The sequence below is a fragment of the Vigna angularis genome, chromosome 4 (genome assembly GCF_016808095.1).
Source record: "Vigna angularis cultivar LongXiaoDou No.4 chromosome 4, ASM1680809v1, whole genome shotgun sequence".
NCBI classification, from domain to species: Eukaryota; Viridiplantae; Streptophyta; class Magnoliopsida; order Fabales; family Fabaceae; genus Vigna; species Vigna angularis.
This window is the reverse complement of record NC_068973.1, coordinates 29,575,397-29,587,870: the sequence shown is the minus strand read 5'-3', so window position 1 is coordinate 29,587,870 and position 12,474 is coordinate 29,575,397. Positions and strand designations below refer to the sequence as shown.

Sequence of the window (12,474 nt, the reverse complement as noted above, 5' to 3'; positions counted from 1 at the left end):
AATTCTAGAGGAATGTAGAAACTCCTAAGATAGAAGAATTGAAATGTAATACAAATTCTAGAATATTGTAGAAAAGTCTAAGATAGGAAAAAGAAAATCAAGAACATTCTACATAGGTAAAACTCTAGAACATTCCACATAAGTTGTGGCTAGCATGTTCTAGAATGATCTATGGGTCTTTAAATACCCCTGAATTCTACCATTTGATGTAAGTCAACATCTAACACAACTAAGACAACATTTACTACAACTAAGGACAACTAAAACACTTCTTACAACTACTACTTCCATATTCCACTATCTCCACATTTTATCTACATTCCACTATGTCTACAGTTTCTCTATCCCATCAATTATTCCTTTCACAACCTCAAAATACTACTTTTTTTAAATAACTAGAACGGTTTTACGTTGGACCACTTATAGACTTAGGTAAATCTAAGATAATTTACATCAAGGATTCGGGTTAGGTTGGGTTTGAAAAAATAATTTTTTTATACGGACTAATTTTCAACCTGACTCATCCCAGTTGAATCCGTGTGATCCCGATTGGCCCATCAACCCACCTAGTTTAATTTAATTATTTATTATTTTGTATTTTAATATTATTAGTTAACATTTTTTTTATTATATTGTAAATCAAAATAAAAAAAAAGATGTTTCAAAAGAGCAAAATACTATAAATTTATCCATTCAAGACTCTAATCTTATAAATGGATAAGTGACACAAAAATTATCAATATTGTAAACTAATTTATTCGCATTTTGGGTTTAATTTTAGATTACATTTGATTTGTATGTTAATTTTTTTATTTTGAATTATCTTTGGATTTTAATATCATTTTAGAGTGAAATTATTTAAATTTGAATTACAAAAAAATTATATTTTTTTTTAAATTAAAAAAAATTAATTAAATGATTCAGTGAGTCAACCTATTTAACCCACCAACCCATGGTGGGTCAAGCCGTGTTTAAATTTTTTCGGCTCGCTAATAATTGAATCGGATTTGATTGACTCACTAAGTGGCCAATTTGTGGTGGGTCGGGTCGACTGGTCCCTTTTGACACCACTATTAAGAAGAATGAGGAATGAGAGAGAGAAAGAGAGGTAAATAAAAGTTTGAAACATTTCTTGCTTTTTCTTATTTTAGTTTTAAAAATAAAAATTATTCAAATACTTAACCTTAAAACTAGAATCCATAGTATACCAAAATATTTTTGTTAACTAAAATTAACACATTCTTTATGTTAGTAAACTCATATATATATATATATATATATATATATATATATATATATAAAAGATCCTTTTTTTCGTTAAACTTTTAGAGTGTTTTCTTTCCTTGGTGGTAGGTGTGATAGGAAGAAAAAGAATGAAAGATTGTGAAACAAAATTATTAAGGATTTTTATTGAAATAAATTTTATATTTTAATGGTAATTAATTTGAACTTGGTTAAAAAAGTCTTAGTTTAATTTATTTATTATTACTTCTCCGCCTACGAAATAAATTTTTAATCAAATTGTTATTCATTTCTTATTCTTATTTATCATATTTTTATACTTAGATATCTATACGGAAATTTATTAATATAGAAGTTATATGTAAAATATAACAAATGAGACTAAACAATTTATTTAATGCCACATTAATATCTAAATGATCAGTACTTTTTAGACCTTAAAGCTATTCTAACAATAAATTATATTTTTCCTTTCTATAAAATGTTAGTTTTAAAGCCTTAAAATTGTTATGATACAACACTTACCAACGATATAATTGCCAAGGATGATTTAGGAAAAAAAGTACAAAGAACTAAAATTTAAAAAAAAAATAGGTAAATTAAAAGGATTATAAGTGTATTTAACTCATTTTAATTACCCCCTTGTGATTTAGTTCACTTATTGAATATCTTATTTCTTGGAACATAAAATTTATGAATAAAATATAATAAACAAAAATGAACATTTTCCACCAAAGAATTAAAGAAAAAACATTAACTCAAGCAATAAACATTTTACCACTTGTTTTATACGTATAAATGAGATTTTTTTAAGATAAATAGAAAATAAATATTTTATTACTTTAAAGATTATACATATTATAAAATAAATTCATTTTCTATTTCTGTATAACACTTATTAAAGTTAGAAAACTTCAGTCTTTCATGTAAAATGATTTATTTATTTTTGTTCGAATACACTCTCTACAAGATGGGGAAGTTTGAGCTATCAGATTTTCAGTTCTTTATTTATATCTTCTACAACTGTGATTTGTGTTGCAATAGTCAGTCTGTTAATTTAAATTTATAGCAAAGTGGTTATCTTTTACAAGGCTTCTTTGAAGCAAGTTTGGATTTTCCTAACTCTTATCATTTTTAGGTGTTTGTTCTTGAAGAGCGAAATATTTTAGGGTAAATCATTTAAATTTAGTTCATTCGGATTTATTTCAGTAAAAAGTTACGTCAGATAATAATGTTTGGTCCATATGTAATTGTTTTAATGTAGATTAACTTTTTTTAAACTTTTAGAATTGCAAATTATAATATAGTAAAACTATATGGAACATGAAAGTAATTTTTTCTCTTTTCTTCTTCTATTCTTACATATTTTAAATATATATATATATTTAAAATCTTTGATACAACACTGAACAATCCTATTCGTATCACATAAATTTAATTAAAGAAGCTAAAAATGTAAACATTTTGTTTAGAAAATAATTAACTGTTTTTCGCCGAGGGTGGTAGATCCAACTCCAAAGAGTGAGTCATTACTGGATAATATCATCGAACTGAACTACTTCACTATTATTTCGTAAAGAAAATCCGATTTACAACATCAACAGGTAAGGCATAAGCTGGATCTATCGGTTTCACTCCTGTATATTCAAGAAGTGAAAGTCCTGTGAAAAAAAACCCAACGTCCCTAGTTTTTAGTCTGAATGGAATAAGAAACACATGAATAAAAGCAAATACGTTGTTGTCAGGAATTTGGAACACGATATAGGTTATCTGAACAGTAGTACTATGAAGGGGGGAAAGGGAGACAGAATGTAACAACTAAAATCTATTAAATCACACATATGTGCTAACTTAAGCCTTTCAAACAATTACAAATAAAAATAGAATCATATTAAATATGCACTTCTAATGTGACATTAACATAATAAGCATGTTGAACTAGTATGGTTAATCTTATCTGAAACATGAAGCTAGCAACAGAAATTCACAACGAAGGATTGGAAAAATGGTTTATCATCACTCCTTGGAAAGGGACGGTGAATGAAGTGACAGGCCAATACCTTTCCCAAATCGGGTAATCTCAATGCATGAGAAAGGAAGAGGTGGGGTGGTTCCCATATTAAGCAAGGAAACCCCAGATGACAAGATTTAGCACAGCAAATGGAATAAAAAACAAGCAAAAATATAAGAGGTACTCTACCTGCCACCCCGAAGAATGTGTGAAATACATCCACGGCATCATCTGGCCTGTCTGAAATCCCACCATTTTCTGTGTCCTTACAGTTTCAACATACAAATTATTTAAGAAATACTTACCTCATAGTAGTTTATGCACGAAAATAAAAATAAAACAGAGAATATGCAGATTTATAAACACCGTAAAGACATTCAACAACTAACCTGGCAGTCTAGGATAAACCTTATAAGCTTCTCCTTACTGATCCAATGAACTCTATCAATCATGGTCAGGCTAGAAAGAACCCACCACGAGTAGCAGACCTGAGATGATCTAAAACCTAGTAAGAGAAATGAGCATATCACATAAAGCAATAGATGTAAATTTGAAAAGATTTGCTCACATCAGGGAGTTTCTCAGGACGCCCATTCAGACCTCCAGATTTAACCTGTCGCTCACATAACCACCAACCTAGTAGGTCCTTGTCAACAAGATCTAGTGACCCCGTTATGGCAAGGGCTCCCACACAACAGAAAACTGACAATATGAAAAGCAAATATTTTATAAGGATTATATTCCCAGATGATGATGGATGAATTAACGAGTTTTAACATAAACAACATTTAAACTACAAGAAAACAACTCTAAATCAAATATTAATTTTTAGAGCTCTCTTAGTGTGCTGCCTAGGATAGGAGTAAACAGATTATCTATAACTTCAGAAAATATATTCCAATTTCAAATTATGCCCTTCATGTGGGGAAGAAGTGAAGAACATAATTGTTGAAGGGAACAGTAGTATCAGTACATTCATTGAGTAAGTGATAGAGAAATCAATAATTTAAGTAAAGATCATGATAATATTACATACTTTGACCAGCATGAGATTCCCCACCAGGGGTGCAACCAAAACCACCATCCATATTTTTGCAACTTATAATGTACTTCACAGCTTTCTCCACATTGATTTTATCCAAGCGATGTAATATTGATAAGCAACAAATAGCAATATATGAGAACCTAAGACAAACAATTCAGTGGATTTTAGTTAAAAATACAATAAGCTCTTACACGCTCAATAATGAATATGGAACTTAAGAACAATACCGCGTATCAACTTCACCCCACATATCCCCTGAAAAGGATCCATCTTCATTTTGCAGGCTGACAATATCTGACAGATATTAGGTAACAAAGATCCAGTATACTTTTTTCACTGATGAAATTTTAGTAACTAATCCATCAAACTCCACTAAAAATCACAATAAAATATTTTCAATTATCTTTCTAAAAAGCACAGCATGATTGCCAGCTAAAGTTTCCTGATAAAAAAACATAAATATACTATTTAAAAGACTGCAAAAAGAACAAAGTTTCTTCTGTATCACAGAATATTTGTGAATACAGATTATACGACCTTCAAAACCAGTCAATATGTGTAAGGATACAATTTGTCACCTTATCTACATCAATAACATCCATCTTATCAAAGAGAGCCAACACCTGCAAGGCACTTAGTGTATACAGGATGTGCGGGTCATGACCAATATTTCCACCAAATCCCCCTTCACAGCAACACGATCTCATAAGAAATTATCTATAATGCTGATGTCTAAAATAATCTCAAATACAAAGTAAGGAAACAAATTAAACATTGAACAACCTGACTCATGTTGACAACTCAGCAACCATGAAGTAACCTCATCAACATCAACACTACCAAGCTTTCCCAGAAGATCCAGAGCAGTCAATCCCCAGTATGCCCCACTCATTCTTAGATGCTCCATTACCACAGATTCAAAATTATCTTTCCTCTGGAAAAATAAAGAATGTGTAAAAAGAAAAATGAAGACATCTAACCTTTGAAGGATAAAATAAGAGTTTGCAAGTCATCCATGTTTTGAGATAATCAACTCAGGACAATCTCTTCTTTTCAGAAAGAATGTATAAACAGGAAGCAAACCTTTTCAACTGATAATATGTAGCGAACATGTTTCTCAGCTGCCAGCTCTGCCATCTGTTCCAAGAAAAAAATTAGAAAGATTAGAAGCGGAGATTATAAAAGCCTACAAAGAAACTCATAAAACAAAGTAAAAGACCATCATAAAGGGTGGTTAGTTAGAACTTGATAGATAATGGTGAAAAAATGAAAGGAAAAGGGGCACGTAACAATTTTGGTGCAATAAACTAATTCAAAGAAAAATCCCCTAACCTGAAAAGCAAATAAGTATAAAGTAAACATGCTGACATAAATTATAAAAATTAGACAGACCTGCACATTGCTCTCTTCCATCAAAATCTCTTTCGCCTTATCACACAAGATCCTTACCTGCATACACAAGTGCAGCACGGAATAAAAGTGGGATCACTAAATAAAAAGGAATCACGACACTATCAATGTCAAGGCTATTTACAGAGAGTAGAGTAAAATCAAACAATTAATGGAATAAAATAAAATAACCACAATATTATTTCTGTTCTGCATCTTTTGGTTTTCTTTTATGAAAGCAAATCAACCTAAATCATATATTCAATAAAGATTGAACGCATTCTATTCTTTAGATTGAGAGATGAAAATATGCATAGATATATGGAATCAGAGAGTCAGGCAATGAAGCGAAGCTAGATATACAACTTAAGTGACTTTTCTTTCACAAATTTGTTATAGCCAATATGATGTTAATTTGGCCACAGACTAGAAAAGGTAAAGTTGGATCGTTATTTAAAAAAAAAACAAACTGGTTGGGAGTGATTGTTTATGTTTAGTTGTCCAATTGGAACCAATTGATTTGTTCCCAAATAGGAAAAATTGATTGGTTCAGTGTGGAGGACATCTTTCCCCAAAAACAAAGTGTTGTTAATGCAGTATAGATCTGTGAAGTGGCCATCTACAAAATGCAAGATAGTGGATAAGAATGATACTGTGTGGCAGAATAGTATGAAGGAAGATGACTTCTATAGTGAAGATTTTGAGTGCAATATTGAAAATAAAAAATTACAAAAGTTCAAGGCATGTTTATGAAAATATGATGAGAGGCATATTCATCAAATCATCAAAAGTCAGTCTGGATATAAGCAGAAGTTATACAATACAGAGGCAACAGATCAAAGACAAAAGAGGTGAAAACAAGGGCTGAGTTTGCTAGAAAAGGAACAGGTTTAGCCATAAATCATATGTCTGGACCATAATTATCCTTCACAAATACCAGCATGGAGTGACCAACCACAAAGACGATATAGCACATTTTTTATAGTGGGTGGAGAGATCATGTTTGAAAACCTAACATCCCTTTGATTCGGAAAAAAAATGTTTAAATTTTCACAAAAAGAGAAGTCCCAAAAATCAGTTGCAGTAATAAGGTAGATAAAAAAAACAAGGATTTCATCATGTTCCAAATAGTGGCTTCTAGAGATGAGAATTTGTCTGTGAATGGACATGACCTCATCCATGATTTGTGAGAAGCAAAAACACAACACGACGTTGCGATTTAGGCGGCTAGAGGATCCTCTAACCCCACATCACCACAATAGCAGGTTGTTGCTAGTAACTTTGAAAAAAAGGGAAATTACTCTGAACCCACAAACTCCTAGATAGCACTTTCCTCTGATTCCCTAAATCCCACCCATCAAATACAATGACATTTGTGAATAACAAAATGAAAATAAAACTAATTGTAAATGTCTAACTTGACTAATACAGATGCTTCACAAGATAGGCAGTAGGACAAAGCAGTAAGGAATTTTTGGTCATTAATTATTTACCAGCACATTCAACTGCACTAACTATTTCCCTCCAGTTTTGAAGGCACTCTACAAGTGCAAGAAGACAAATTAATGCTGCTATTAAATACACCCTTTTTTAATGGTATGAAAATAAGACAAACATCATGCATCATGCTTAATGTTGCTGTAGCCATGACTCGAATAACATTCCCAAAAACTAAGCCTAAATTTGTTCGTAATAGAATCCAAAAAAACAAAGACAAAAAGAAAAGACTAACTTCTCTTTTAGCATAGTTGATGGAAAAGCAGCTCCGAGAAGTGACCGAAGGCGCGACGCAATTACTTCGAAGCTTCCTCCGACGAGTAAGAACGCTGCGGAAATGACATATACACTCGAGAAAACGAAATCGAAACCCTAATCGGACCAAAAGTGAGATTGAACTCACTAGAACCGTAATCGGAACCAGAAACCCTAAACTGACCGATGGAACCCTAGAAAAGGGGGAAAACATAAAAGGAACCGATTAACCGGTGTGAAATGGAGATTGAACGGTGAGAATGGCGCTAATCGAAGAATCAATCGGTAGAATGGTGTTTGTTCGGTGGAAAGTGGGAAAAATGATGTTTCAATCGATGAAATCTAAGGTAAAGGTGAAAAGGATGAAGATCGGTGAGAAACCCTAGCAGAGGATATGTGAAGAGGCTAGGTTTTGTGGAGAGGAAATGTAACGAGGCAGAGAATAAAATGAAGATTCTGTGACGAGGAAAACTTACGAGGTTGAAAACTGAAGATATGGTTGAAGGATGAGGAGCTCTCTCGAGAGAGTGAAGACGCGACGAAGACGAATCGAGACAAATGAAATGAGGCTCTCTGAGGCGCGAGAATGAAAATGAAGAGCTGATAATGGAGTGCGCTAACGAGGCTTCAATAGAGAACGCGTGGCTGTAGGAGCTCTGATGCGTGCCTGAAGCGGATTGGAGGAAAAGTGATGCTGTTTGATGAGAGAGAAGCACCGTGGAATGGAAAATGGAGGTGAGAGACTATGTTTGGAAGGTGGTTAGAGGTTGTGGATTCAGAAATCATATTCTCATTCATCGACTAAAAAGAGAAGTCGGGTATTTATTCTTCGTACTAAATATTTGTCCTCAAACTTGTCTTAAAGAAGATCAACCGTAAATATGCAATACACACCAAATATATCTTTAATTAATATCAATCCAAATTTTCTAAAATAATAACTTTAGAATACTAACTTCTTATGTTTTGTTTTCGAGTTTTAAGAAGGTTTAAAAGTTCAAAGTCAAAAGTTATTTTGTTTTTGTCTTAAGTTTTTTGTTTCCATAAAAATAACAATAATTCAAGATTGTCATATTTCACCTCGTATGATAAGGCACTTCGATTGAAAAATATTATCACATATCCTCATAATAAAAGAATCGGTATAGATATCGAACACTTAAATCATAATCAGCAAAGCGAACGGAATACTCAAGTCGCAACAGAGATAGTGTTCGAGTAGAGGACTCTAAGAGAGACGAGGGGAAGAGTTCTCCCTTCGTGCTCGTGCGCGTCTTTGTCTTTGTCACAGTAAGAGACAATGTTTGTTACTTTGTGAAGAAGAGTGGAGAAGACGACTAAGAAGTGAATCAGGACAAAGACAAACTTAGATCAGCCCACTCAATTCGACCCGACCCAAACCGCATACTTGGGTTTAAAAAATAGATAAATGTATGGCTTAATTACTACTTTTCTCTTAAAGTTTGTCAAAAGGGGTACTTGTTTGGTCCATCAAGATTGTCACTTAATCCAATTTGACTCACTTATTAATAAGCTAAAAAAGTTCAAATCTGACCTAGTCCACCAGAGGATACTGGGTTAAAAAGATTGACTTACTAGCTCACTTATTAAGTTTTTCTTTAAATAACAAAATGTATAATTTTTATAATTTAAATCTAAATAAATTTTCCTCTAAAATGATGTTAAACTTCAAAGATAATTCATAATAAAAAAAGTAACATATAACTCAAATGTACTCCAAAAGCAAACTCAAATAATAATAAATAAGTTTCTAATATTGATCGATTTTGCGTCACTTATCCATTTATAAGATTATAGTCTTGAATCGATAAATCTATAATATTTTGTTCCCTTCAAACATTTTCTTTTTTATCTCTATTTACAATATAATAAAAAAATGTTAATTAATAATATCGAAATACAAAGTAATAAATAATTAAATTAAACTAAGTGAATTGTTAAGTCAACCCAACTTACCACAGGTTCAAGCAGGGTGAGCCGGATTGAAAATTGACTTGTATAAAAATATTATATTTTTTTCCAAACCCAACTCGACCCGAACCTTTGGTCGATAGCTCGCAGGTTCTAACCCATTTTTATAACACTAGTTTCAAAGTTCCAACTTAGTTTCCATTAGTTTTTTTTAACTTAGTATCTTTTAAAAATCAAGTTAGTTCTATTAAATTTTCAAAAACATAGTTAAAAAAGTGTTGATGTAGTAAAGTATAATGCATACTTGTAAGAAAAATTTAAAATTGCAGTGCAATTGTAGTAGTTTTTAGGGTTTAGGATTTGTTTGCCACTAAACGTTGTTAGTCATGTCGCACAACCAAAGTAGCCTGCACAATAAAATAATACAGTAATGTTTGGAAACTTTTTAGTTATGACTTCAACCATTATGGATGTCCATCAAATAGACAGTGAAAGAAGATAATGAAAAGAAGTCCGCATATTAATTCAAAGTAGATCACGCATGTAAATTATTTACTTGTTAACATTGTCATTTTGTCAATTCGTGCGGGTCCATACTAGATGAAACGTATAACATATTTGATTAGAACATCTTCGTTTGAGTAGAATCGTTTACGTGTGTGATCGCAGGGCCATACAATTTTGGTGTACCTTTAAGTTTTAGAAAATACGATATGGTTGCCAACCTTATTTTTTCATGTCATCTCACTTCAAGAAAAATAACCTGTTATAGAAATTTATCGAGCATGAGCTAAATTTGTGTCTACTGTTTTTTTACCATCAAAGTCGTGACAGCAATATTTTGTTGCAACCTTCTTGACTTTTTTAGTGTGAGTTCAAGTCCTACATTAGATTGAAATGAGAAAGTAGAGTATTATATAAAAAAGAAAAACTCATTAACTTATTGTTTTAAGGTTTTGCATATAAAGTGGTGTCGATCTCTTACATGATTTGACTCAAAATATATTGGTGTTTGTGTCTTCAGGTGAACCTCCTCCTTAGATAGACCTAATGAACCTTTTTCGGAAAGTTGCTGACAACCTATACATAACTTTATTTTTCTGTTTTTCTTCAAAATATGATTTTCTAGGGAGCATGCACATGTTCTCAAGTTTCACCCAAACCACAATCAACCAAAGAATATTAAATGAGAAAATTCCGATAATCAAGAAAAAACTTCACATCGAACCAGATAATAAGTAGTGTAAACTAAATATCCAAATTGATTAAACAGATCGTGTCCTAATACTCAGACAGCATAAGAACATCTGACCGACATCTCTAATGTATACCATACTACTTAATCAGCAGAATACCAACAAATTTTTAAGTGTTAATGAATTAGAGAAACTTGGCTACAATTTAGTAATATAGGTAGGTTAATGTAAAATTTGGTTTTAATATATAGTTTTATGTACAAATAATGTATTAAATATTATTAGACAAATTAATATATGAAATAACCATTTTGTTTTTTCAATTGAGCCTGTTCATTTCAAGGTACATTGATTATAAATTGATTGGATGAGATGATACTATAGGAAAATTGATTAGATGTCAAATGTAAGCAAGTAATTTTTTTTTAAATAAGTTTTTATAACGTACATAAACATGTATGCCATAATAGGTTAATTATGAAAAACATGTATTATGATAGGTGAAAAATTATTTGTCATAATACATTACAGGTGAAACTGACTACGATATTAAATCTCATATATTATGACAGGTAATCAAATTAGATCATTGAAAATTGACCATATTATGACTAATAGACTTACGACAGGTAACAAAAAGCACGTCATAGTAAGTTGAATCTATTATGACATACTTTTTCCTTATGTCATATAATACGTAGACTTATTATGACTGTCATAACTGTAACGTTAATCTACTTGTTATAATAAGTCAATTTTACTTGTTATAAAAAGTCAACTCTACACCAGTGATTTTTATATTTTTATATTTTTTATTTATTTAAAATGAATTTATTTATTCGGACAAAATTGGATGTTGACAATTCTCACTATAACAAAACTGGTACTGTCAAAATGAGTTGTAACCCGCGAGCCAATCCAACCCACCACAGGTTTTAGTCAGGTTAGATTTTAATCTTTGGTGGCAAAATGGTAGTGGTTTGATGGTACTTTTTGAGCAAGTCTTTTTTTATGGTGGACATCTCATGGAGAGTACTTTTGCCTGATTGGTTTCGTTGTTGAGGTTTGTTTATTGAAGTTTCCACTTTTATTTGTGACTGCCACTTTGTTTTGGAAATTAAATCATGACTTTGCATGAATGACCATTTTTTATGTATACTAGGTTAATCAAAATTGAACCTTGGTTCTCGTTTTGGTTAATTTTTTAACCAATAAAAGAAAGCTACAATGAAATGGTCTTTTTTTAAAAATGTTTCAGTTTTCTATGTTGTGTATCATATGAATGTTTTTTTAGCAAATTGAAAAAGAATTATATTGCTTTTTTAGCAAATTTAGAACAGAGGTTGGATTAATCAAGAGAAGATTGAAGTGTAGAAATTCAAAGGTTAAGGGAATGATGAACTTCTACTTCAATGTCCTTAATTTGTACGATTTAATCTTTTTCTCGACTGGTCTAATCTGTTCTAAGTTTAAATTATCTATTCATCAACTCTTCTTCAACTTAATCAAAATCATTCGTTGGATAAGAACACACAAAATTGTAAATGCTCATTTGATTGTAGTGTTTTTTATCCAATAACTTTTTCTGTCGGTCTGGTAGTGTCTGATATAAATTTACTTCCTACTATAACGTTGGGCCTATTGTGTAGGTGTGATTTCTCTGCATTTGTATGCTCAACGTTTCTAGTTTTTTTCTTTTTCTCCGCCGGCCTTCTTAAAAATGAGCTTATATTACCAACATTTTAATAATTTCATATAACACTATTTCTTTAGTCCCAAGAAATTGGAGTAAGCCACTGAGGAAGTTTCCCAGTCTTCTTTATATATAGTTGTAGCATCAAAGTACTCACCTGCAGCCGCCTCTTCCCAATCAAGACAATTACTATGATATTCTTCCATTAATTCAA

At 31.5% G+C, this 12,474-nt stretch overlaps 1 protein-coding gene across 14 annotated transcripts; it reads right to left on the bottom strand.

Annotated features, from left to right (window-relative positions):
• Positions 1 to 2,561: 2,561 nt before the first annotated feature.
• LOC108331811 (geranylgeranyl transferase type-2 subunit beta 1) lies at positions 2,562 to 8,257 on the bottom strand. 14 transcript variants are annotated; one of them, XM_052876645.1, is made up of 12 exons: positions 7,916 to 8,251; positions 7,420 to 7,513; positions 5,691 to 5,747; positions 5,382 to 5,435; positions 5,082 to 5,232; positions 4,867 to 4,983; positions 4,526 to 4,592; positions 4,290 to 4,438; positions 3,822 to 3,955; positions 3,643 to 3,741; positions 3,443 to 3,511; positions 2,562 to 2,903 (listed from the first exon to the last, which is right to left on the bottom strand). In XM_052876645.1, exons 3-12 carry the CDS (start codon positions 5,709 to 5,711, stop codon positions 2,874 to 2,876), a joined length of 891 nt encoding a protein of 296 aa, XP_052732605.1. In that variant the 5' UTR covers positions 5,712 to 5,747; positions 7,420 to 7,513; positions 7,916 to 8,251; the 3' UTR covers positions 2,562 to 2,873. The 14 variants fall into 14 exon arrangements, 12 of the variants coding, with proteins under 12 accessions (XP_052732605.1, XP_017422249.1, XP_017422246.1 ...); XM_017566760.2 differs by having other exon boundaries at positions 3,443 to 3,518; positions 7,916 to 8,249; XM_017566757.2 differs by having other exon boundaries at positions 2,562 to 2,879; positions 3,443 to 3,518; positions 7,420 to 8,251.
• Positions 8,258 to 12,474: the final 4,217 nt, after the last annotated feature.